This window comes from Canis lupus, chromosome 1, assembly GCF_003254725.2.
Source record: "Canis lupus dingo isolate Sandy chromosome 1, ASM325472v2, whole genome shotgun sequence".
Classification (NCBI taxonomy): domain Eukaryota; kingdom Metazoa; phylum Chordata; class Mammalia; order Carnivora; family Canidae; genus Canis; species Canis lupus.
The window spans coordinates 89,362,818-89,390,599 of NC_064243.1; the positions used below are offsets into that span (position 1 = coordinate 89,362,818).

A 27,782-nucleotide genomic window follows, 5' to 3' on the forward strand; every position below is an offset into this window, starting at 1 on the left:
ACCATCTCCATGCTGGAGAATCTCAGTGAGGAAAACAGAGTCTCCAGGAAAATATTATTGTTTGTCATTCCTGTATAGCACTATCAGGATGCTTAATGGTATGATTTCTGGGCCATTCTTTTCCCTAAGATAAGCCTATGGAATCACAATGCAAGTTATTGATCAGTCCTCCAAAAGAGATTCCAACAATAACCAGGATTTTCACTGCTCTTTACAAAACACTTTCACTGTTTTTGTCTCATTCAATCCTCAGAACATTTCAAGGGTCTACGTGTAGTGATCTTAGTGAGTCAAACCATTCAGTTCTTTGGGGGTATATTTGCAGTTAATCTACCAAGACATGTGTTCCTTAAACTTTGATATTCTCAAGTGCTAAGATCTTTTTTGGAGATAATCTCTGTGAACAACCTGAGGAGAAACATTCTTTGAAAACGTTCTAGTCTAAAATGATCATAGCAGGGCACCTGGGTGGCTCAGTGGTTGAGTGTCTGCCTTTAGTTCAGGTTGTGGTCCCAGGGTCCTGGGATCAAGTCCCACATAAAGCTCCCTGCAGGAGCCTACTTCTTCCTCTGCCTGTGTCTCTGCCTCTCTCTCTGTGTGTCTCTCATGAATAAATAAATAAAATCTTTAAAAATAATAATCAATCAATAGAATGATCATAGCTATGGTCTTAATGCATAAACTTTAGGATCCTGATCGTTCACGTCATTATATATCGGAGCTAACAGAGATCAATTTGATAATTTTGGCTTTACCTTGTATTTACTCCTTGGGGCACTTCGGATGGGATGAATAGTGATCATTATTCCAGCCCCTGTAGGCTCCTCATACTTGATATGAGGCTCTGTGTCTTTCCTCTGTATGTCAGAATGTTTCTGCTTCTGGTTCTTGCCAGAACTGGCTATGGCAATATCTCTGCTGTCCAAATTTTATCAAAAGTTCAGTTGTAAGATGCACAATTTGGGGGGCATTTTTGCATAAAACATAAGCCATCCATCCATGCCTCTAAATGTTTGACATTTAATTTTTGGATCAAGCAAGAAGACCGCTAGGGAGCCTGCTTCTTAAACCTGGTGGAGCCCCCTGGACATTGTGTTTGCTGACTCGGCCCTTAGATGAGGACAAAAAGTACAGTATGGAAGCTGCAGTCATGAGATGTGACGTCATGTCCAGTCTGCAAATATTATCAAGGACACAGACGTACTCCTCATCCAGCACCTGCCTCAGTGAGGATCCAGAGGGAAATTGTCTCTCAAGTCTTAGGATAGAGAAGAATTTGATTCACTGGGGAAATGGAAACTCTTAGGAGACTGTGCGCATCTTGTAATCAGCTCTCCTAAAGTCTTTACTTAGGGTCAAATTCCCATTTGCTGCTTTTTTTTTTCTTTCTGTTTTCTGCTTCTAAATCTAGTGGCTAACTTATTGGGATTTACTTCAGCTTTCTTTCTTTCTTATCTTTATATTCCAACTACGTTGGTTTTCTCATCTATTTATTTCATTTGTAGTGGCCTCAAATCCTTTTCTGAATGAGGCAGATTAAAAATAACTACGAATAATGTGGGCAGCGTTGTATCACCTCCATTCTTCAGATTGCAGAGTAAGAGTCAGGGAGGTTAAGTAACCTTTCAGGCAAATTAAAGTACAGAATGGGGATCCTAACTCATTAACCCCAAACTTTATGTTTGCCCCTACTTAGGTATCTACATATGACTACCTGGTATAAGAGCACACATAATTGAAATCCAAAGATGATATGAACCATCACACTAAATATCATAACTCTTCAGTTTCCATATAAAACTTTAAGGTTTTTTTTTTTTTTACCATCTTTGTCAAGAAATATTATATCTGCCAGATTTGACTTCTGCTTGTATTCCTTTTCCTCTCAGCTCCGTAGTGGAGGTGCCAGTATGTAAGAAAGTGTCCCAAAGTGGACACCAGGAGAGACCAAACAATGAAAGGATGAGAAGGGTATGTCTAGTGAGATATCAGCCTTCATGGGATTAAGTGGGAGGGTGTCCAGTCTCCCACTGATTGCAGGAATGAATCACAGATTCTGTAGAAGAACTTTTTTTTATGGTCTCTGAAACGATGCAGAAACTTGCTTAGGATTGAAAGTTATAATCTAGCAGAGGTCCTAAGAGGCCCTCTTTATTGGGTGAAGAGGAGTGCTTTGTATTTAGTGTACCAATTTTTTGTAAATTAGTATGTCGAAAATTCTGGGAGGCCCCCATACCAGCCTTTAATATTTTGAAGTTCATACACACAGAGATTGCATTTGTCCTTGTAATTTGAACTTTCTCCAAAGATAGTCCTGTGGAAGAGGGGTAAATTTCTGGCTACCATGAACTAATCACACACACTGATTTTTTTTTTTTTTTGTGAAACACCTTAACAAAACTATTTCTTATTACCATGACTTTATTTCCTGGTGAAGAGGATGAGAAAAGAGGTGAACTATTATATTTAAATTATGACTAATAATTTGACTATCTACAAGAGAGATAAAAGTAGAACACAACCCCCAGGCCTTTAGGAGAGGAGTTCTTGACTTGTCCTGATTCACTCTTGGTTCTGCAAAAGGCATCCTATGGGTTGGTCCCTAAGAAGGTGCCACTATCCTCTGAATCGCAGAAGAGTTTGCATTCAGACTGCCTAGGCTGCAAGTAACATAACTCAACTAAAAACCAATTAAGAAAAAAAAGTAGTATGGGTGTGGGGGATATTTATCAGCTCACATAATGCAATCACAGGTAGACAGATGTAGAGTTGGCCTCAGTGTGTTGGGTCAACTGATAGAAGACATCTCTCATACTGTCCTCCTCTTTCGCTTACTCTCTCCCTCCCTTTCTGTCTCTGTCCCTCTTTAAATATCTATATGTATATTTAGAGATATATACAAAAATATATATACATATCTGTATATGCACACATTTATGTATGCACATATATATTATATACAGAAATGTAAATATATACATACATATACATAATATATTTATATGTACATAATATATATGTATTTATAATATTTATTTTTATATATACATACATACACACACACTCAGGAAGATAAAACAACGGACATCTACTTCAGGCAAGATAGGCCATGTTCAGGGTGGTATGGCCACAGACTAGATATCCACTTCGAACTTCGTATTTGCTCTTCTCCTTCTCTGGGAACTAGTTCCAATTTCAGATAACTATAAAGGCTTAAAAAATGCATATAGATTAGAAGAGAGTAAATGCATCAATATCTAAACCTCATTTGGATCATGATTTAACAAACTAACTGCAAAAAAGAATTGAGATAGTTGGGGAAATTTGGAATGAACTAAATATTTAGTGACAATAAGAAATTGCTGCTAATTAAAAAAAAATCAATGGCATTACAGCTGTGCAGTTTTATTTTTATTTTATTTATTTATGTTTTAAATATTTTATTTATTTATTTGAGAGAGGAGGAGAGAATAAATGAGGAAGGGGCAGAGGGAGAAGCAGACTCCCCCCTGAGCAGGGAGCCCGATATGGGACTCAATCCCAGGACACCAGGATCATGACCTGAGCCAAAGGCAGACACTCAACCGACTAAGCCACCCAGGTGCCCCGACAGCTGTGCGTTTTTGGAAGTCTTTATCTTATAGAGATCTGTACTGAAATATGTACAGATGAAGTTCTATGATGTCTGAGGCTTTGCTGCCAAGTAATCCACTATTGAGTAGGGGAAGGTAGTAAGTGGGAGTATGGGTGAAGCCAGATTGCCCATGAGTTAAACATATTGAAACTTACATGATGGGTAAAGATGGTTCATTCCATTATTCTCTCTACTTTTGAGTGTGTTTCCATTTTCTAAATGAAAAGCTTTTAACAAAGAACCTTGAAAGTTCGAATCTAGACCAGAGAGGTAGCCTTAGAAACCCATGAATGTATGTTGGGGCTCTTCTCCAATGAGGGAGGGTGCTTCCCTTCTCCATGCACCTGCTCTGATCACCCTGCAAGTGCCAGTTTGCTCTGAGAGAGTTGAGCTCAGTGTGGGCATCAAGCAGTGCCTCCTCTGAAACAAGCTCAGCGGCCAGGATGGCCCGCTGATAAACACAGGATTGGACCTTAAAGAATAGAGTTTTGAGTAGAAGTGAGTTCACCACTTTGTTTCATGAATCTGGGTGCAGATTTACTGAGGAGGTGATTCTACTGCTATTTCAAAAGATGTTACTTTGCTATGGGAGGCTCCCATCACTTATGGCCCAGGAAAATACAATTAGACATGACTCTATTCTTTGGACTCTTGTGAGCTGTAGATAGTCAACTGCAAGAGCAGAGATTAAAGTTTTCAGGGCTTTGCATTATTATCTTTGCATACATAAATATAATGAAGATACTTTGATAATTCAGATTTGAATGTTAAAAGTTACCTTAGGGCCTTGGTATATTTCTCTTTAAGTCTTGAGTTCCAATGTGGTAAAATAGAGTCCCAAATGTGGTCAAACAAACAAACCAACCAACCAAAAAACTGTATAATTGCATTTGTCATTACTAATTTGTCATTACTAAGTTTCCTGTATTTAGAACTTCAGCAAGCTCTAGCTGGATATGTGTGTGTAGAACCTATACATCAACCTCAAATCTCTATCACCTGTTTAAGAACACAGTGACCTGAGAAAGATACTATATTTTAAATATTGATGGTTTACATACAGCCTGATGCGAGCCATTCTGAATCAGACTCCAAGTCTGAAACTCACCATTTACTAGTAAAACCTTGGCAGGAGAAGTATTCTGAATATGTACTTAGAGCAGGCCAAAAAAAAAAAAAAAAAAAAAAAGCCAACAATACCAACAATAGGTATAAGATTTTGCAATGCCATCTGGTGGATGTTACTCAGCCATATTCATGTTCACATTTCCTTCCTTCCTCCCTCTGTCTCTTTGTCTTAAATGCCTAGCATTTGGAAAGGAGAAATTGTTTGCCGTCAATGTTGACTTCAAAACTTGGGGTTGAATAATAAACTCTCTTATAAAAGTCTTTAAAAGTGTTATCCCACTATTGGAAATGAATGCAGGGTGAGTGCTGGACAGCAGCCTTCCCTTCCCTGGACTCTCTCCAACTGGAACCCCTCCTGGAAGTTCACTCATGATTTCTTTACCGATCATAGGAGGATGCGGTGGAAATACGTCCGGTACCAGAATGTCCTAAGGAACATCTGGGCAACAGAATACTGGTCAAGGTGCTGACTCTGAAGTAAGTACCGGCGAATGTACTAACCACTACACAGAGGTTTATCTCGCCTTTTACGTATAAGCTGCATCTCCGTGGACAGAGCTTGAACGGGGAGGGTCCTCCAGTGCTCTTGCAACAGTGTGAGGCTGTGACGTAGTGGGAAGAACGGAGTTTGGAGTCAGCTAGACCCAGATTCTATTCCTGCCCAGCCTTTGACAGTCGCTCCTCTGTCCCAGGGAAGGCACACCCCGAAGTGAGTCATGTAAGGTAACCGAGTGAAACAGCCTACAGTAACCAAAGGAACAGGGAAAGCTGGGCAGCAAAAAAACCCCTGAAAACCAGTGAATGGTATACTGGAGTCCTCTCTAATTCCTCAGAGCTGAACCTAGCAGAGATGAACCAGCTCTGTGTTCAGTGACCTCACGTCCGTATCTTGAGACTGGCCGTGGTGGAATATTTACAACATAGAATTCAGACGATGCTACAAATTAGAGCTGCTTCTTCTTTTTTTTTTTTTTTTTCCTAGAGACTTGTTTGTTATTTATTGAAGCACAACATTAAATGCAACTAAAACCCAGTCTCAGTGCTGGGGGACAGCAGAGGACCAGAGAGCAGTGTGGACTGTAGCAAGATATTTTACCCACTGCTGGCGAGGGCAGTTCTTGCCATCCAAGGACACAGGCCCATTTTTGCCAACTGTCTATTTTGGTTTTGTTTTTGCTTTTTCAAGAGGAGCTGTAAATTCAGATTTCTTTCTTTCTTTCTTTCTTTCTTTCTTTCTTTCTTTCTTTCTTTCTTTCTTTTTCTTTCCTTCCTTCCTTCCTTCCTTCCTTCCTTCCTTTCCTTCCTTCCTTCCTTCCTTCCTCCTTTTTTTTTTTTTTTTAAATTTTTATTTATTTATGATAGTCACAGAGAGAGAGAGAGAGAGGCAGAGACACAGGCAGAGGGAGAAGCAGGCTCCATGCACCGGGAACCCGACGTGGGATTCGATCCCGGGTCTCCAGGATCGCGCCCTGGGCCAAAGGCAGGCGCCAAACCGCTGCGCCACCCAGGGATCCCTCTCCTTTCTTTTTAAATTCAGACTTCTGAATAATCTCCTGACTTCTTAAATACCTTCTCATTTCCTTTTTACAAATTATACAACAGCTTATCATCTGCAGTCTGGATTCATCTTGTGGGCCAACTGTTTGCCCCATGTTCTTTAAAGCAGTTATCTCCAAATCTTTTTGATTGTTTACATTCAGAGTAGAAGTCCCATGTCCACTGTATATGTGTATTAGTTTTGTACATGCATATTAATATATACATTATTGAATGTACATAAATAAGAAATTTAAAAATATGAACTAAATAAAGGAAAATAAATTAGAGTAACTTCTTCCAGCATACTAACAAGTTGTCCTGCATATCCATTCGGGTGGTGTTTACATGCCTCTTGTGCAGACTGCTACTTCAGAGAATTCTGCCAACTTCAAATCACAGACTCTTTTGAAAATATTAAGTTGTAAATGCTCTATCTGGGCCACAGTGTATAAGCATGGCATTTTTTTTCATCCATTAGGGGGTGATCCATCTCTTGAAGTCAATTCATGGACTCCTTAAGCAACACCTGGTTTGCAATTAGGGCATCTGGATTCTGGATTCAAGGCTGTATTTCAACCCTGGGAGCTTCTCTGGGAGTTTGAATTCTTACTTATAAATGAAACTGTTAACACCAGATGGTCTCCAAGTTTCTACTTGTCATAAACTTCTGTGATTCTAATGCATAGCTTCCCCAGATCCTCTCCTGAGAACCCAGGGAGACAGAGCTGCTCCTCTCTTCCCCCATGGGGGGTGGGGGGTGGGGGGGCTCCCTTGATGTTATAGCCCTCCCCCTAGCCAGCTCTACTAATAGGGGGAGGGAAGTGAGGGCCTTTTGTCTTGTGCACAGAGATGAACAGCTCATAAACAGCTCTCTGTCGAGTCAGGGCTACAGAAAGGCAGCCTCTAGCCCGTGCAAGCCAGCCTGGAAGTGGGAGCCTGCTAGTTCTTGAGCAGGGGGCTGAGTGGAAGTGGCTGCTGGTCTCCTCTGCACTGCTCAGGAAGTCTGCCCCATTGTCTGAGGCACTCACTCACCCCCACAGGATGCACATCAGGCCCCTTATAAGTGCAGTGACTATGCTTTTTGGGATTGGAGGAATTCTCCCTTATGATGTCACTTTGCCACCAAGCCTTCTAGATCTTTCCAATAAGTAAACAGCAGCAGTCCTCACAGGTGGGAAAATGTGGCCACTAAGAGACATGTATTAATGAAAAAACAAATAGACCCATTTGGATTTCTCTTGGTGAAAATTGTCAGTTTTCTGGTGATGTTTTTCCCAATTGCCAAAGCAGAAATCAGATAGAATGAGGTGTTTGCTGAGGGTGCTTGGCCCACTCAAGAGTCTTAAATAGCATCTGTATCAGCAGCATACACCTGCAAGAGGAGAGATGGACCAAAGAGGTTGTCCCGGCTAAAACTACTCTGAATAAACCAGATTTTTGAAAAAGCAAGCCAGCAAGCAAGTTCTTATAGGTAAACTTACAATGTCAAAATAGGAATAGTAAACATGGTAATGCTAAAGACCTCATTTCCCCACTGACACAGACATGCAGAATTTTATTTGTACTACTATAGATTTTATGATCTGTTGAGACCTCTGTCACTGTTTTGCTTTTTGAGAAACATGTAAAACTCAAGCATATAGAATCAGGCTGGTGTCCAATCTGCAGATGTTTGGAGCACCTAGAAGAAAAGAGGATGGCAACAAAGTATTTTCCTCCTTTGCATTTTATGTGGGGAAATATTTTAATGTAAGATTTACTACTGTCTTATGCAAAGTAACAGCTCAGAGGGGTCTCCTTGGTGGGGAAACTAGTGTGCTTTATTCAAGTTTACCCAGGGAGTTTGTTTTAAATGCAAATTTGGGGACACCTTGCACCACCATTTCCCCCAAGAGATTCTGGCTCACTAGATCTCAGGGGAGGGACAAAGAAACCTGCATTTTGATAAACTCCTCTTTTGCCTCAAAATGCTAGTTTCTGGGGACTATACTTAGAGATACACCGATAGGAAAAAAACTCAGGTTCTGTGATCAGAAAAGGCTGGGCTCTGAACCCCAAACATGTCGGTGCCTCATCTTGTGGCCTTTGGCAAATTACTTAATCTCCCTGCACCTCAAAAACAATGGGTAATATTTGCATCACATTATTGTTGTGAAGTTAAAGGAGTCAACACGTGCCAAATGGTTAACGCAACCCAATTGTAGGTATGTGACAAATGTCAATTCTCCTTTTCTTTCTCTGAGCCAGGGAGTACTTATCACTCAGTACCCACCTAAGTAGATCACAGCAATACTCAGACCTTGGAATGCACAATTAAATATGGGTTGACCATACCAGGCAACAGCTGGCGAGCATAGGTACAAGATAGCCCACAATCGATGTGCTCTCACCTAATGATAGAATAATCATAGAAATCCTTTCCATGTGTGCTTGTGATAAAATCTGTACCATAAAGTTTACCATCATCACCACTGTTAAGTGTACAGCTCAGTGGCATTAAATATATCCTCACTGCTGTGCAGCCATAGATACCCATTTCCAGATCTCTTTCCTTCCACCACTGGAACTTTGTCCTCATTAAACAATAATTCCTATCCACATTCCCCCAGCCCCTGGACATCACCATCACTTTTTGTCTAAATACCTTATAGAAGCAGATTTTGCAAGATGTGTCTTTTGTGACTGGCTTGTCTCACCTAGCACAATGCCTTCAGGGGTCGTGTTGGAGCATGAGTCAGAATGTCCTTCCTTTTTCAGGCTGAATAATAGTCCATCACATGCATATGCCATGTTTGGTTTATCCATTCAGCCCTTGAAGGACATTGGAGGTAATGCTGATTCTTGATGCTGTTCTTATGGTGTGTTCGTACTCACTGTCCTACACAATCCTTACGACATCTCTGGGGAATGGGAAGGGAAGAGCATCCCTTCCTCATTTTACAGATAAATAAGCAAAACTGGGAAAGTCAAATACCTAATTAGGATCCCAGATGAGCTGGTGGTGGGAGGAAGAACGGAAGCTAGGTATGTCTGACCCAGTGCCTGTGAGTCTGCCATCATTCCCATCTGCCTTATCCCCACAGGTGCCATTTGGCTAACTAACCCTTTTGTCTGTGCTTCCCTCCATCCAATATTCTTCTTAAAAATCCTCTTTTTAGGGGTACCTGTGTGGCACAGTCGGTTGAGCATCCGACTTGATTTTGGCTGAGGTCATGATTTCAGGGTCATGAGTTTGAACCCTGTGTTGGGCTCTGTGCTCAGCGCAGAGTCTGCTTGAGTTTCTCTCTCCCTCTGCCTCCCAGCTCATTCTTTCTCTCTCTCTCTCTCTCTCTCTCAAATAAGTCATTAAAAAAGGTCCTCTTTTTAGACAGTTACCCAGTGACAAGGCCATCCTCTTACACATGCCTTGAAACAAAATTTGGTCTAATTGATATGATTTCTGAGGTGCTGGTGGTCCAGAGCCTGGTTACTCAGCTAGCAGGAGCCAGGATCATGGGTTGTTAGCCTGAGAAACTTGGAATGTGCACGTCTGTACTTCATGTATATCCTATAACATGTGGAAGCATTGTGCTTTGGGTATGCAGTGTCTTCAAACCCACCATGTTGAGGGGAATGGGCCATTTGGGCTGATATGTTTCTAGCTCTCACTGGGTCCCCACAGCTCAGTGTTTATTGGCAGTGCTCTGTTCCCTGCCCCAGCAACCCAGCAGCTCCCCGGACAATGGAATCAGGAAAGGTCAGACATCCACCCATATAAATGATCCCACTATAAATCTAAGCAAAAGCAATAGAACTGGTTTTGTTTTTGTTTTACTCTCTGAAAAGCCTTGTGCCTTAGAGTTGAATAATAGGGACTTCTACCCTAGCAGTACAGGGTAAACGGCTAACAAAGACTTCACCTAAGGCAGAGGCTTTCCCATCAGAAAACACCACATCTACAGAGGATAAGTGTTGGATCACACCATGGGGACCATCCTGCCCTCTCTCCCTTGCAGTGCCACCAATGAGTGTTTTTCTTTTAGGAAAATGTACCACCCACCACAGCTTCCAATGACTGAGAATTCTCCATGAACCTCTCATCTCTCTCCACTAATATCCCAGTATGATTCTCATCTGTGTGGAGTTATCCAAACATTTCTGGGAATGATGTGCATTTTTAACCAATATGTATAGCACAGCAATTTCAGCAAATTCATAATTATCTGACTTAACACCTGATTTTTTCTTTCTCTCTCTGACAGGTTTGAGATTGAAATTGAGCCTCTGTTTGCCAGCATCGCCCTCTATGATGTTAAAGAAAGGAAAAAGGTAAGGAAGTAGAGAACACCCCATCCCTGGGGGGACATTTACTGCTCATGATTTTGCGGGGTTCGTGTTTTCAAATTCTGACATCTCTGCAGCAAAATGCATCAGATTTGAAAGCAAATGACTTTTTTAAAAAAAGATTTTATTTATTTATTTATTCATGAGAGATAGAGAGAGAGAGAGAAAGAGGCAGAGACACGGGCAGAGGGAGGAGTAGGCTCCATGCAGGGAGCCCGATGTGGGACTCGATTCTGGGTCTCCAGGATCAGGCCCCGGACTGAAGGCAGTGCCAAACCACTGAGCCACTTGGGCTGCCCATCAAATGACCTTTGATACATCCAATTCTATTGCCTTTGCAGTTTTTGCAGGAGTGATCTGGCAATGTTAGTCATTTATGTTCTTTGAAGAATCTTAGAGGGAAGGCCTGGTGGAAGTGGTGGCCTGTTTGGGATTGAGAGAGAAAAAAAATAGCAACGTATGGGATGACATGTATTTAAATTTAAATACATTTTTAACAAACTTGGATATATATGTAATGTTGCCTCAGTTTGGGAGTTTTTGTGCTGTGAGGTGCTCTTCTTGTGAATGGAAGGCATTTTGTGTGGTAGAAGTATTAATTTGCCAGAGGGTGAAGACCTCACCAACCATGATGTGCTTTTAATGAAAAAGATTTTGGTACCTAAGCCTCTTCTCCATGAGTGTTTTTTTTTTTTTTCAAAGATTTTATTTATATATTCATGAGAGACACACACAGAGAGAGGCAGAGACATAGGCAGAGGGAGAAGCAGGCTCCCTGTGGGAAGCCCGGTGTAGGGCTCCATCCCAGGACCCCGGGACATGACTTGAGCCAAGGGCAGATGCTCAACCACTGAGCCATCCAGGTGCCCCAAGAATCTGCATTTTAACAGGTTCCCAGGTGATGCTGAAGCTGCCAGTCAGGGCACCACATTCTGAGAACTTCTGGTTTAAAAAAGAAGTTTCTCTCTTTGTTTCTTAGCAATCTGAGAGGGGGCAGGGGTGGTGGCTCACTAGGGGTCTGCTGCTCTGTCTTTATAGAACCCTCACTGGCAGCGGCTCCACCATCTTCAGTATGGCCCTCCCAGAGCCACTTGTTACTGCCACTGTAGCTCCCCAAAAGGGGAAAAGATGGGTCGGGGAGGCCTGGAAGTATTTCATTTGTTTGTTGAAATATAGGGAACATACACTCTTACACTAGTTTCGGGTATGCAACATAGGGATCTGACAGTTCTATACATTCTACAACGCTCACCACTCTACGCCAAGTTAACAGCTGTTGGGCACAACACCTGCGCCACAGTTCATTGGAAAGAATCTAGTCACATGCTCATTCCACCCGCAAAGGAGGCTGGCGGATGTAGTTTCTGCTGGGCAGCCACTTCTCAGCTACAGCTCTTAGTTCAGCTACAACATCTTGCTCTTCTTTGCTGTGGGGCCGGGCACATCATTGGTGTTCAGGGATAATGGATGGGTTAATAAAAATGTAAATATTTTGAGGAGCACCTCTCAAACAGCTCCAAAATATCTAGACACTGTGACAAAAATGTGTATCAGATTTTTCCAACACCACTATTTGGAAACCACATCTATGATGACACTCCTTTGGCAACATTTTTTTGTGGGTTTTTTTTTTTTTAACTCTTTAAACATGTTGAGGCCCTGAGAACCGCAGGTGTGACTTATTTTTTGCCTTACTCCTTGTTTACAGATCTCAGAAAATTTTCACTGTGACCTGAACTCAGACCAGTTCAAAGGATTTCTGCGAGCTCACACACCCTCTGTGGATCCATCCAGTCAGGCAAGATCTGCCGTATTCTCGGTCACCTATCCGTCCTCAGACATCTACCTAGTAGTCAAGGTAATGAAACACAATCTGGTTTGTCCATTCTGCATTCGGGTGCTCTCCTTGTTATTCCCGGAGCATGTTTGAGGTGAAAGAGATGTCAGGACGTATATCCACACATTTTCTCAGAGATTCACTTTGTTTCCTTTTCAACTGGCCCCTTTTCCTTTCCCCACAAATCCTGTGTGGGATGCTAGAACATTTATGGGTTTTGGAGTCATACAGTCTTGGCTTTGGATCCTGGCTTTGAAACTTTGTAGCTATAGGACTTTGGGTGATTCCCTAAGTTGAGACTTAGTTCCGTTGTGTGCAAAGTGAGGGTTAGAACACTGCCCTCAACGGGCGGTTGTGATAGCAGAATAAAGACTGGCACATTATAGGCTTTACTCCTGACCAAGCTCTGCCTCTTACCCTCAGCTCTCCAGCTCTGGGAGGCTGCTGGGGAGGAGATCTTGGATAGGGTTTCCTAATTCTATTCATGGTCTTCTAGACACCGGTGGGGAAATGTTCCTAAGTCCAGGCTCTGACAATTTAAGGTATGGACTGTGGCTTCCAAATTTCACTCTCCCTTTTTATCACCACATGTTTTGTTAAAAAAAAAAAAATCCAGGTGTTTTCATTTCCTGTACACCCAGAGTTCCAGGTTTGGAACATTTTCAGTTTAGCTCAGTATTTCACTTCCATAATCTCACTGATTCCCCTGCAATCCTGCGAGAGCAGCCATTAGATACCAAAGAATTTAAGTGACATAGAGGCCAGTTGGCAAGTGGCAGGAGTCTTTGCCTTCTACCTTTCAGATTCTGAAAGGTTACTGTTGCTTGAGGAGGACCTATTTAAGCTTTTCAAAACTACTGAAGTTAAAATTCTGTTGCTGAAAAAAGACACATCCATTGTTGTCAAATTGAACCTGTTTTCTTTTTTCTGCAGTATCACTTAGATGTACAAGAAAGTTAGTGTCAAGCCCACCTTTGGAGCTTCAGAGTTCTCTCAGCCTGGGAACCCAAGGATGCCAACACTAGCTCCTTAGAGCCAAGTTTTACTTCAGGCTCTACTTCTTAGTAAATGACTTTAGTTTCCTTAATCTACCACAGTCCGTCAAGTATCAGCGGCTACCTACAGGTTACTGTCACTAAATATATTCCAAAATTCTTAAATGTACAGATGCATTCATTTGGCAGTAACAGGCCTTCTGTCAGTTGTCTGGATATAATTAAGACGTTTAAAGCTCAGGAAGACAGTCCCTGGCTTCTCACTTCTCTTCCTTTATTATAATGGCATCATTGTTGCTTCTTTCTCTCTTAAATATTATAGTAAATGGTGTGTTGTATTGAGCACAGCCGAGCAGGTGCCATTCAGAAAAAGGAGCTCTTATTTTTATTCCCAGGCTGAACACCAGGATCTTAAGTATATTTTAGCTAGAGTTTCCTAGTTTAGTACTGTATACACTATTGCTTGAAAGGATTATCCAGGCTTAAAGGTTTTGGGTTCCCAGTTGAGGAATGGAGAATAAGGATGAAATTTAAGACTTTAAAAACAAACATGTGAGGCACTAAACCAGCCCCTCCTGAATAGGACAGAGAGCAGCCTCCTCATCGGATGAAAATTCTCTGCTAATTCCCCATGCATCCTTTTCCTCTGCCTGCCATGGTTACAAGGACACCTGGGTTGTTGATTTTTTTTTTTTTATACATAAACATGAGGCACCATACAGTGGGCCCTCCTCACAGCCTGCAGCCCTTCTCAGAAAGTACCTGGAGTTACCCTTGTCCAGCTGGGGAAGGGAATAGTGTCTGCTGGTCTGGTCAGATCTGGGGTCTCCCACTTTCAGATGCTAGACACCCCTCTCCTGTGGGCTCCACATTGTATAGTACCAGCACTCGAAGCCATGGCATTCCCATTGCTGCTTCAGGATCTTCATTAAGATCTTTATCTCTGTTCTAAGTTCATTTTAAAGACCACACTTTTATCTGTCAACTACATGGCAAAGCTAACTTCTTCTCCTTTGCTCTACAAGCTCCTGATTAGGAGCTTCGGTAGAATAGGAACCGGGTGTATCTTGTTCACCCCCCTGGCCCCCGCCACGACCTCCCCAGCAGCTACCACCTACAGGGTGCTCAGCCAGTGTTTTCTGAGTGAATGAACATGTGAATGATTGCTGACTGACAGCCTGTAGCTCACCTGTTAGGTATCTATATTCTCACCCTGGGACTTCAGTGGGAGTCAACCTTGTCTTCATGCTGTGGCGATGAGAAGGGATTTTCAACTTCTTTTATGAGGAGAGAGAGACTTCCTGCTTGCAGTCTCCCTGACGCAGGTGCCCACTGAGCGGCTCATGCCACTTCCTCTGAACGCCACTTAACAATCTCCATTGCTAGGGTGTTTTCTAGTGTGAACACTGGGCCTCCCTAGAATGTGTGCCTAATGGAATATGTTAACCCAGATTTCATTCTTCTCTTCGACCTTCGGGATAAGCTACATTTCCTTGGAGCAGAGAGCTGGGAAATTTCAAATCTCTCCTTTTCTTTCTAATAAACAGGGTGGCCACGTTTATGGCCTGCCAGATCCTTTACCTGAAGCAAAATGGAAGAAGATACTTGACAGGAGTGGCATTAATTCATATTTCCAGCCAGTTAGCAAAGTGAAAAGCTGCTCCATTCTAGTACTTTGCATTTCTGTCCATGTCTGTTAAATCCGGAGAAGTGGCCCTAATAGGAACTACAAAGGAGACAATTATAGATAATTTATTCTGTTCATTTATTCATTTTGTGGAAGATTTTAGTTCCCAACCTGACTTTTATGGAGGGCATATCTCTTTTTTACATTGTAAGCAATAATAAAGAAAATGAGCTTTTCACTTCTTACAATATGTCTCATGGGTTCTGTTTTATAAAATAACTTTTATTGCATTTTTTTTATTGTAGGCATAAGACATGTTTATGGTTTAAAAATAGAGAATACATTTAAGCAATGGGAAGAAGATAAAAATAGCACATAATCTCACCATACAAAGATAACTATTATTAACATTTGCTGTGTATCTACTGTCATCCTTTGGATATGCCTTTATGATTTTTTTTTTATAAAACTGTGTAATACTTCTTTATGCTAATTTTTCAGCTGATTTTTTTTAGTCAAAAACTATAGAGCATGAACATCCTCCCATCATCAGCTATTGTCATAAAATGTCATTTTGATGGTTGCATTGATGCCATTATATGGATATAATTCATGAGTGTTATTTATTTATTTATTGTTTGTTTATTGTTGGCAGATTGAGAAAGTCCTTCAGCAGGGAGAGATTGGAGACTGTGCAGAACCCTACATGGTCATCAAAGAAGGTGATGGTGGAAAGGTATGGTATTTTGGCTATCACTAAATGGTGACATCTTAGAATAAACAGGTATTTTTCGGGAGTATCACAAAATAGTGAAATAGTGTCCATAATATGTCCCCATATGGGACAATAATAAATTGTGTCTTAAAAAGTGAGAAAAGGAAACTGGAGGCACCTGGATGGCTCAGTGCCTGAGCATCTGCCTTTGGCTCAGGGTGTGATTCCAGGGTCCTGGGATCGAGTCCTGCATCAGGCTCCCCACAGGAAGCCTGCTTCTCCCTCTGCCCATGTCTCTGCCACTCTCTCTGTGTTTCTCATGATAAATAAATAAATAATCTTTTAAAAAAATGAAAGAAAGGGAAACTGGCCATTGATGATAATTTTTTAAAGAAATAAATTTGTGAATTCAATAGTGTCTAAGAAAACTTGGCTGACACACATAATCCACATTCTGTTGTCGTGGTACTAAGGCTTTGACCCAGGTTGGGATGGCCACACAAACCTCATGAAATTAAATACTGCCAGAGCTCTGCTGTGCTTCCTCAGCAATACTAGCCAATTTCCAAATATCCTTTCTGGTGTGGAGATTTGGGAATTGGCTGAGACTTCCATACATCATAAATTCATTAGGACAATATGGGTCCTAAGGCTGTGATAAGGGCATATTTTCTCAGCACCTATTTACAAAGGTTTCCAATGTGACTTTTAAAACATGGCCTTTCTGGAAGAAGACTTGGCTAATCAGCATCCTGCTCCAGACTCATAAATTTCAAATAAGATTTACTGGACTCACAACACTTATTTTTTAAAAACCTACCTTCTCTTTGGAACTTAGAAAGAATACCCTGGTAGTGTTGTCAACCTAAGAAGGAAGTAGTTAGCAACCTTTATAGATTTTTCTGAAGTTTCCCAAGGCAACTTTTGAAAAACAGGCTCTCTTGAAAGCTTGGTAGATAATATATAAAAATTTTCATTCCAAAATTTTGTTGTGCAAATCCAAGTCTTGTAACTAGCCCCTAAAAGCACTCGTCGGTTAGCTGGTATAACAAGTGTTGGACATTTTGGGGGTGGGGCGGTGAAGGTATATTTAATAATTGAATGTTGACTTTCTTTAAGTTTAAAGAAAACATTTCTGATCTATATTCTCTTATCAGCTAGACTTCTAGCCTGCATTGTATCATTTTCCTGCCCATTCACTCTTTTGAATTAATAGGAAAGGGATTTTGGAGATGGCTGTCATATTGATGGCAGAAACTGTTGCCTTGGTGCTGGCACCATATTGTTTGTTTCTGCTTGTCTCTTTCTACTTTCCTCTAGAGTAAAGAAAAGATCGAAAAACTAAAACTTCAAGCTGAATCCTTCTGCCAGCGTTTGGGGAAATACCGAATGCCTTTTGCCTGGGCTCCCATAAACTTATCAAGTTTTTTCAATTTCTCCACCCTGGACAGGGAGGTAACCGATGTGGAATCCATGGTTGGTAAGATTTTCAACTGCAGTGGGAAGGGGAGGGGTCCCCAGTGTACTGACTCTGAGGTCAGCTGCTTGTTAATGGGGGCTCAGGGTACAGTAAGGTGTGGAGAGTGGGAAGGAAGGAGAGAAATATGAAACACTATTATGACTGACTTACAAATGTTTGATTGGACAGTGATCCCCAAAACAATTACTGTGAATATTTGTGGAGCTTAAATCGCCTCTTACAGTAAAACCTTTGGTTTACAGTAAGAATTTTCTCAATACTTTGACATTTTAAAAAGTTAATTTTCAATAGCTACCTCTTTTCCAAAGTAAAATCTTTGAAATAACAAAGTATAAGTATCTATAGTGGGTTAAACAGTGACACCATGCTTGGCTCCTAAACATAAGAAAAGCCACTGTCTCAGGAAAGCTTCAAAGGGCAAAACTCAGGTTTTTCAGCAAAATTAGTAGAAAATTATTATTATTATTATTATTATTTTTTGCTAAGTGCAATGCAAAAGTGGATGCCAGAAGAATAGTTGGTTACTGTTCCAATTTATTTAGTCTATTTCTCCTTTTCATCATCACACTCTGCATCTGAGTCATTAATTTCCTGAACCGTTGCGGTATGGAAATGTTCAAGAGGGTTCAGAGTTCTCAAGTTGACCCATCCCACTTGAGTATCTCATGTCCTCAGTGTCTTTGTGTCCAGCAAATATGTGAGGCTGTTCATGTTTCTCCTGCATTCCTAGGCCCTGCCTTTTCTGAAATGCCATTTTTCATGGGGGCCTGGAGGGAAGGGAATTTTGTCATTGCCGCTGCTTTTTTGGAATTATTGTTGTGTAATTACTGGTCAGAACTGCTGGGTTATTTCCGATTTACCAATAACAAATCGTATTTTAGTGCATCCTGACCTTCACCTGCAATGTGTGACTTTTTTTTTTTTCTAATGCTAACTTCTATGTAGACACGGGTAGCTTTATTTGAAAAGAATTATGCACAGATTTCAGAGTGCACCATAAACTAGATAATTCAGGTATAGAGTAATCTCCAGGTCAAGGATAAGTTAACCTGACTATTGAAGCTGCTTCTTAAGAAGCAACCAGAAAATGCAGTGCATTATACTGCCGCAGTATGGCAAGTTTAGGCGGGCAGTAGTAGCCAAAAGAAGTTCCAGTTCAGCGTCATGGCAAGAATTAAGGATAAGAGGTTATTCAAAGAGTGAGCTTGGCAACATTAGCATTCTAAACAATTTGACCGTTCAGCATGGAATCTGATTTTTGCAGTACAAAAGCCTGAAGTTCCCTTCCTCAATTCCAGAAGGGGATAACAAATAACTAAGCAGAGAATTGGGGACCCAGCCCAGGTGTGAGTGTGACTCAGGGTTCTAATCCCTATGGGACAAGGTCAACCAGGGAACCCAGTTCTGCCCCCTGCTGCATACAGAGAGAGCACAAAAATGCTCAGATTCAGAATGTACCCAGGCTAACAACCCCCCCCAGCATGTTTGGGTCACAGTCCCAAATGCTTTCAGGGGCATTTGAATGCATGGCTCTCCCCGTAGAATGCAATGTAAAAAAAAACAAAAGCAAATGCTTTTGGTTAAATAAAACTTATCTGCAGACCCAGGTCTGGCTGCAATGCAGGATCCTGCTGGGTGGCCTTCCCCAATCTCCATGTAGGAGGGAGATTGTGGCTCTTCATGGTCAGAGGAGGACTAGGGGCTCCAACAGGAGGACTGGGAAAGGTCAGGCCAGTGGAGGGAAATTTTCATTCAAAACAAGGATGGGCATGTTCAGTGTTCTCATTTCGTGATGTTAAACTTCTCTTTTATGTACCCTGAAACGAGGAGAACATTGTGTGTCAACTACGCTTCAAACGATACATTTTTTAAAACCTGTCTTTTATATGATAAAGTGCATGACTGCTGTGTATTCAAACAGAAAGACATGCTTTCGAATGATGATTGTCTTCCTTACAGGGAAAAGCTCTGTGGGTGAGCGGAGAACTTTGTCCCAGTCTAGAAGACTTTCTGAAAGAGCCCTGTCCTTGGAAGACAATGGGGTCGGGTCCAACTTCAAGCCCACGACCATTGCCGTGAACAACTTTTTCAAGCAGGTATGTCTTCCCATTCCAGCATGTCTGAATTTCTCCCCTGAATGGCATGAGTGTTGGAGCCCAAAGGGGAAGTGTATATAGTGATGAAGGGAGCAAGTGGGGATGCCCGGGTGGCTCAGCAGTTTAGCGCCTGCCTTTGGCCCAGGGCCTGATCCTGGAGTCCTGGGATCGAGTCCCACGTTGGGCTCCTGGCATGGAGCCTGCTTCTCCCTCCTCCTGTGTCTCTGCCTCGCTCTCTCTATGTCTATCATGAATAAATAAATAAATAAATAAATAAATAAATCTTAAAAAAAAAAAAAAGAAGGGTGCAAGTTAGTTAACCTCACCAATCCTCAATTTCATTACCTGCAAAACAGTAACAATGGTGCTTGCTTTGTTAGGGCAGTTGGGAGTGTTAGATGGCATGAGGTGTGTAAAGCTCTTCTCATAGTGACTGGGGTATACAGGTGCTAAATGAGTGTTGGCTCATTTCTTGACAAAAGGATCCATTCCCACTAATGCAGACTCTCCTATTTGAGCTCTCATTGTCAGTTCATTGATTGGGCTATTAAAACCATCTGGCCAAAATATCTCTTTCTCTCTGGTCTCGGGGTTTCCTGGCCCAGCTATTGTCCTTCTCACCCCTATTCTTTCTGTAGGCTTTCCACATTTCTGCCATATTTACTTGCTCATAGAGGGTGACCATTGCAAATTATGCTCTTAGTTCAATAGACATTGAGGTTATTTAAAAATCAGAGAACTTCTTAGAGTAATCGACTTCATAGAGACGAAAAGTAGGCTGATGGTTGCCAGAGGCTGGGGCAAGAGCAGAATGAGGAGTTGCTGTTTAATAGATAAAGAGTTTTAGTCTGGGATGATGAAAGAGTTCTGACTGTACATTTAACAACTGTAAATGTTGTACACTCAGAAAAAGTTAAGATGGTACTGTTCGTATTATGTATATTTTACTACAAACAAACAAATTTGACTTAGACTTGGTTTGACTCTGCCTTGGAAGATTCTCCATAGCTCAAGCAGTCTTCCTGAAGCACTTCAAGGGCTTGTGTTAACAATCCCAAATGCAAAAGTGAATGCTGGGGGTTGGAGGTGTGCCATGCCACATAATAGAAGTAGCATGAGACTAAAAGGGTTTCTATTTGGAATATAACCCTTCCTATTATATTACCTTGGGGCTGGGTCAAAGTACTTAACTGACTTCTCATCTGTACTTGGGAATAAAACCTACCTACCCACCTACCTACCTTCCTTCCTGGGCTATTGGATTAGAGCTCTTGCCTTTGAATCCTGGGCAGAGTACCTGTCCCTTGTAGGCACTTGGAGAGTAGTATTTCTGTTTAGCCTTCTTAATCAAGACAAATGTGAAGAGAGCAGCTCGGATGGCTCAGCGGTTTAGGGCTGCCTTCAGCCCAGGGTGTGATCCTGGAGACCCGGGATTGAGTCCCACATCAGGCTCACTGCATGGAGCCTGCTTCTCCCTCTGCCTGTGTCTGTGCCTCTCTCTCTCTCTGTGTCTCTCATGAATAAATAAATAAAATCTTAAAAAAAAAAAACTGATGAGATCCCATTGTGAAATATATATTTTACCATCAGATTTAAAAAAAAAAAGACAAATGTGAAGAAAATAAGGTTAGAAAAAAGATGGAAAGATGCTTTCTCTGTCTTTAAATCTTTGAAGAATGAAGTAACCTTATTCTGTATTGTTCCAGAGCATAAAACAAGCATTAGGGGATTTAAGTTACAGGAGGAAAATCTTTTGGCCTAGATAGTCAATGGTCAAACAGCCTTCCATAGCATGTACTAGAAGGATTGTTGAGAGGCTGGAGGACAGTAAGTTGAGAGTGGCAGAGAAGGAATTATTTTTCTTACAAAAGTCATCTTTATTTTATTATACTCTAATTCAGTAATCTGATCTAATTGCAGATTTATGGTCAGTCTTTTGTTTCTTGTTTATGCAATGTCCCTAGAAGCAAATTTTTAATTGTCTGGCTTAGCCTGTGACAGACCAAATGGACAAATCAACCCATAGAATGGCAGCATTTTATCGAACACTTAGACCCAGAAGCACTCTTCTGAATGCCTTCAGTATTAAGTAAACTCGTGTGTTCTTTTAAGCAATCCTTTGAGGGAGGCTCCATTATTATCCCATTTTTCCAACAAAGAAATAAGCATAGGGAATGCAAAGTCATGATATAGAAGAACTAAATAACATAATTGATGAGGCATGTCAAGTTGATACACTGAAATCTCTACCCTGAAAAGAATGGATGCATTTTCTTTTTAATCATCCATGGAGCAGTCTTTATTTTAATTAGTTAATTAATTAATGACTTTCCTTACAAGTGTACTACTTAATCCCTATCACCCATTTCACCCATCCCCTACCTACCACTCCTCTGGTAGCCATAGTGTGTTCTCTAAAGTGAAGAATCTGTTTCTTGGGCAGCCCGGGTGGCTCAGCGGTTTAGCCCAGCCTTCCGCACAGGGTGTGATCTTGGAAACCTGGGTCGAGTCCCATGTCAGGTTCCCTGCATGGAGCCTGCTTCTCCCTCTGCCTGTGTCTCTGCCTCTCTCTCTCTCTCTCTCTCTCTCTCTGTCTCTGTCTCTCATGGATAAATAAATAAAATCTTTAAAAAAAATCTGTTGCTTGTTTTGCCTCTTTTTCTCCCTCTTTGTTCATTTGTCTTGTGTCTTAAATTCCACATGTGACTAAAATCATACGGTGTTTGTCTTTCTCTAACTGACTTATTTTGCCTGGCATTATATCCACTAGTTCCATCCATGTCATTGCAAAAAGTAAGATTTCATTCTTTCTGGTGGCTGAGTAGTATTCCATAGTATAGATACCACATCTTCTTTATCCATTCATTGGGAGACATTTGAACTACTTCCATAATTTGGGTGTTGTGAATAATGCTGTTATAAATGTAGGAGTGCATGGATCTCTTTAAATTACTGCTTTTGTAATTTGGGGGTAAGCACTCAGTAGTTTGATTACTGGGTCATAGGGTAGTTCTATTTTTTAACTTTTTGAGGAAACTCCGTACACAGTGGCTGCACCAGTTTGCATTCCCACCAACAATGCATGAAGGTTCTTTTTTCCCCACATCCTTGTCAACACTTGTTGTTTCTTGTGTTTTTGATTTTAGCCATTCTGACCAGTGTAAAGTGATATCTCATTGTGGCTTTGATTTGCATTTCCCTGATGATGAGTGATATTGAACATCTTTGCTTGTGTCCATTGGTCAAATGGATGTCTTCTTTGGAAAAATGGCTATTCATGTCTTCTGCCCATTTTTTAATTAGACTATTCGTTTTTTGAGTGTCAAATTTTATAAATTCTTTATGTATTTTGGATACTAACCCTTTATCAAATATGTCACTTGCAAAGATCTCCCATTCTGTATAGATTGTCTTTTAGTTTTGTTGAGTGTTTCCTTCACTGTGCAGAGGCTTTTCATTTTGATGTAGTCCCAATAGTTTGCTGTTGTTTCTTTTACCTCAGTAGGCATATCTAGAAAGATTTTGCTATGGCCAGTCAATGTCAGTGAAATTTACTGCCTGTGCTTTCTTCAAAAATTTTTATGGTTTCAACTCTCACATTTAGATCTTTGTCCATTGAGTTTATTTTTATGTATGGTGTAAGGAAGTGATCCATTTTCATTCTTTTGCATGTACCTGTCCAGTTTTCCCAACACCTATTTGTTGAAGAGACTTTTTCCCATTGGATATTCTTTCTTCCTTTGTTGAAGATTAGCCCTATAATTGTGGGTTTATTTCTGGGTTTTCTGTTCTATTCCATTGATATATGTGTCTAGGAAGGAATATTTGACAAGAGGTTGAACTAAATTATTTCAGCATTGGCCATAATCCTAATTTCTATGAAAAGTGTGTTAGAATAAAACTTAAAGATCAAAATCTTCCTGGAAGTTATTGGCCCTACCCCAGGAGCCAGTGATGCATCTGTGATAACCTCGACTTTGCTTTTTTTAGGAGGGGGATCGCCTTAGTGATGAAGACTTATTCAAGTTTTTGGCTGACTACAAAAGATCTTCATCCTTACAGAGAAGAGTCAAGTCAATTCCAGGTGTGGATGGCTTGTCTTTTCCTCTCTAGCTGTGCCAAAGCCGTTTATGAGTAGACACATTATTTGTCTAATGCTACAGTTTATAAAATAATGTTTGCTAAGTGAAATGTGGGGTTTTGCGTTAGGAGTTAAGAGTCTGAATTGGTCTACCTTTTTTGGAAAATCTATTAATATTTCTATCAAAGGAACATCATGCTTTAGAACCGGTTTCTCAGATAATCAGATAATTGTTTGAACAGAGGAGCCTCTTTTATCAAATAAAATTATTGTATGGAACCCCGTATAAAAAGAAAAATGAAAGTGAGATACTTTGGTAGAAGTTGAGGGCATCTTCCTTACTATCAGCTATAGGTCTTGAGGCACTTCTGCAGTACCTGGAGTACCAGGGAACCCAGTTTGAAAATGACTAATAGTTACTTAACCATATGCTATTATTGTGTGGTATTTTCAGAAGGAAGTTTAAAGATCCATTTCTATTCATTGTACAACTCCTTGCTTTTTAACTTCTAGAAATTAAATCCCAAAAGTTCTCATAACATAATTTTTCTCCAACTATAGGAAACTAGCTGGGAATTCCAAAACTCTTACATTCCCACTAATTATTCTATCATAAAAGAAATATAGTACAACAGTCTTTCTTGATTCCCATGTAACGTGATAGCATCTTTACTGAAATAGTCGTGTTTTCGCTCTTTAGGCTTGCTCAGACTGGAAATTTCTCCAGCTCCAGAGGTCATCAATTGCTGTCTGACTCCCGAAATGCTGCCAGTGAAACCTTTTCCTGAAAACCGGACACGTCCACACAAAGAGATTTTGGAATTTCCAGTCCGGGAGGTCTATGTCCCTCATACTGTGTATAGGTGAGAAACTAAGGCTCACAAGAAACCATGGAACTCACACTTAGAATTTTGTTTGGAGAACGCTCTCATTATCCTTCAACCAATCTTATGTCCTAAGTTTTGGGGGAAATGAAATAGGATGTTTATGTAACAATTATGGGTAATTGTTAGATCAGTTTCTAAAAATGGTTTATCTAATTTTATTTAACTTGAGCATGTTACTGTAGTCATAGCTGGTATTTGAGATTATAGTGGACATATTCCTTCCAGAAATGAAATAATCTTCCTAGTCATTACCTTGGTTTTCCTATGTGCAGAAGGGAGTATTAGGGAAAGAATAACATGATTTAAAATGTTCTTATCATCTAAAAGAAAGATTTTTAGCCCAAGACTAGCTCTGTCCAATAACATTTATAGCAGTGGTAGAAATCTTTATTATGCTTGTTGCCCAGTACAGGAGCCACTAACCAAATGCAGCTGTTCAGCATTTAAATTGTGGTTAGAGCAATGGAAGAATGGAAACTGTGATTTTATTTAACTTTTATTGATTTTACTTTAAAATCAAATAGCTGCAAATGGCTGGTGACGACCATATTGGGCAGCTTAGAGCTAGACAGTAAAGTCCTAAGAGGTTAGGTTGCCTTGGTTTCTTGGAGGCCGTTGCAGGGGGCTCTGAAGGAGCTTGTCCACACAAAGGCATTGCTGCTTGCATATTTTAGTTTTTATTTTGAGAAGATTTTTTACTTTTATTTATTTAAAAATTTTAATTTCTTTATTAGAGAGAGAGCAAGAGCATGAGAAGGGTAGAGGGGGAAGGGGAGAACCAGACTCCCTGCTGAGCAGGGAACCCAATGCAGGACTCCATCCCTGGACCCCAGGATCATGACCTGAGCTGAAGGCAGATCTTTAACCAACTGAGTCACCCAGGTGCCCCTAGAGAAGATTTTTTAAATTGCAGAAGAATGTTATAACAAGTACCTTTTCTCCACCATCCAGAAATGACATTTGTTGTTTCTTGTATTTTAGATATGTGCACACATACATTCTTACTGGTTACCTTAAAGTCTCCTTTATCCCCGACCTGCAATCACAGACAGATTTCCACCTTGCTTCCCAAACACTGCTGTTATTATGAACTTGGATGGTTCTTTTCTTCTATTTTCTCTGGTTTCACATATACACATTAACACAGAATGGTATTATTTTTATATTCATTTAAAATGTACACAAATAGCTCTACACTCTAGTTACACTGCACTTTTCATACAACAGTATAATTTTTCTTTTTTGGTTATTATTGTGGATTCGTGGATTTTATTGTTTTGATGGGTTGTATTCCGTTATAATCATTATCCTACATAATTACCCAGATTTTCACAAATTTAACCAAGGGGAAGTCCTTAACAGCTTGTGTTTTGGAAATACTAATATAGGTTCAGATAGCAGTCACTTTTTAAAAAAAATATTTATTTATTCATTCATTCATTCATTCATGATAGGCAGAGAGAGAGAGAGAGAGAGAGAGAGAGGCAGAGACACAGGCAGAGGGAGAAGTAGGCCGGGAGCCCGATGCAGGACTTGATCCTGGGACTCCAGGATTGAGCCCTGGGCCAAAGGCAGGCACCAAACCGCTGAGCCACCCAGGGATCCCCCAACAGCAGTCACTTTTTAATTGCTGTATAGTATTCCATTGTGTGAGGAGGCCATATTTTGTTTATCTGTTTCTTATTTTTCTATTGATAGACATTTATGTCTTTTTCCAGTTCAGGGAACTTACAGACACTGCAGTGAGAATCTTTGTCTTTGCCTCTTTGTGCACATGTGGGAGAGTCTCCTTAAGCAACGTGCCTAAAAGTTGAGGGGTGACAAGTGATACACATTTTCAGTTTTATTTCGTACTGCCCTTCCCCCCCAAATTGCACCAACTTGCAATCCTTCCAGCAGTATAAGTTAGCTCATTACCCCCCAGATCCTCACTCAGACTTCCCAGTAGGATGTGTGCAAATGTGGGACTGAAATGCAATGAATTTCTGAACTCACCCAGTTCCTACCGCCACATCTCCAGATGCACAAAATTGAGACCCAGGGAGGGTAAGTGGATAGCTCGTTGAAGTCAGACATTACAGGGACAAATACAAACAAGCATCCACTCAACTTAGAAACAGACCTTTCTATCAGTACTGTTATCTCCCCATTCTGAAGCCTCTCTTGATTATCTTTTCTCATTCCTTAAATATAAACTCAGCTCCACTCCCCCTTCCTAGATAAGTAAGAATTTCTGGGATAGTGGTTTCAGCTCCCCATTCCCAAGAGGGAGATGAAGGCACGAAAATGTTTGCTTGGGGATGCTCTGTTTGTATCTTTTTAGACACCCGATCCTATAATTGGAAAAAGAAATGCTTGTGGCATTGGAATAAACTTGCATCAAATGAATTCTGTAGTCGTTCAACTTCTCCTCAGCATTTAATTACCCAGGGGAGGCATTTACAACTCTTTCTACTCCTGGCTGCAAACATTAGCCCTTAATTACATCACAGCAGGACTCAGAATGCATTAGTGCACCAGATAATTGGGAGATGTAGGAGTTCTAACAAGGACAAGTCTGGACAGACTCCTCTGAACCTGACTTGGCATCGTGTGAACAGGACCCACAGGTGCACAGTGATTGTTCTTTAGTTCTGCTGGACACTCTAGCCATGCCAAGTCCAGCCCATTAGGAACCAGGTCTCTAGTCCCCCTTCAGTGCCTTCTCTTGGCTCCTAGGCCACCATACTTTATAGCTTGTGTGAGGAAGGAGCCTAACCATGAAATTGGCTTTGAACCTCACTATGGGAAAGCATCAAGGAATTTGTAGGGCTTCTGGTCTAAATCTCTTATGTTCTTATTAAATGTTTAGTATTTCTGGAGCAGTCCTCACATGCTTTTGAGTGGTTCTGATTAGGTTGGTCTTCACAGCAACCCAGCCCTGGATGAATCTTGTCCCTCCAGTCCCATTTCACAAAACAGAAATGGCAGACTTGAGTCAGATCTGAACCGCGGGTTAGATGGGTGAGCTGACTGTTGGCCTTTGCTGACCTAGTCTGCTCATCTCTGTCCAAATTCCCATCCCCTTTGTGCCTTCTCATCTCCTTGTGCTTCAAGAGACCTGTAACATTGTGGCTTTTCTATCCCCTTCCCCTCCCATCAAAGTCTCTTTCCAAGCAAAGATCTCTAAACCTCTTTCCATTATGGTATGAATGGTGGGTCTGCCCTGAAGTCCTCTCTTGTCCCACAAATTCTTATCATTTCAGCAGGGACAGTGGTTCCTTTTTCTTTTAGAAAAGTTTTCCCTTAAAAAAAAAAAAAAAGAAAAAAGAAAAGTTTTCCCTTGACTTAGTTGAATTCTGGGCATCATGCTATGGGTTTGGCACACAGGTGACCTTCCCTGTTCACGTGGCTGTGGTCTCTGATCCTGGTCACAGCCGCATCCCATTTCCAAAATCAAG

The 27,782-nt window shown here is 41.0% G+C and overlaps 1 protein-coding gene across 4 annotated transcripts in view; it reads left to right on the forward strand.

Moving 5' to 3' along the window:
* The window catches only part of DOCK8 (dedicator of cytokinesis 8), a 230,735-nt gene that overhangs the window by 86,346 nt on the left and 116,607 nt on the right, over positions 1 to 27,782 (forward strand). For 3 of the 4 annotated variants that reach the window (XM_025423389.3, XM_025423392.3, XM_025423391.3), the window contains 8 exons: positions 5,154 to 5,239; positions 10,543 to 10,609; positions 12,333 to 12,482; positions 15,739 to 15,819; positions 17,119 to 17,278; positions 19,238 to 19,374; positions 23,365 to 23,458; positions 24,156 to 24,318. In XM_025423389.3, the coding sequence (XP_025279174.1) occupies positions 5,154 to 5,239; positions 10,543 to 10,609; positions 12,333 to 12,482; positions 15,739 to 15,819; positions 17,119 to 17,278; positions 19,238 to 19,374; positions 23,365 to 23,458; positions 24,156 to 24,318 (938 nt within the window). Of the gene's footprint in view, positions 1 to 5,153; positions 5,240 to 7,461; positions 7,773 to 10,542; positions 10,610 to 12,332; positions 12,483 to 15,738; positions 15,820 to 17,118; positions 17,279 to 19,237; positions 19,375 to 23,364; positions 23,459 to 24,155; positions 24,319 to 27,782 lie in introns of those variants that run through there. The other variant, XM_025423393.3, reaches the window with a different exon arrangement.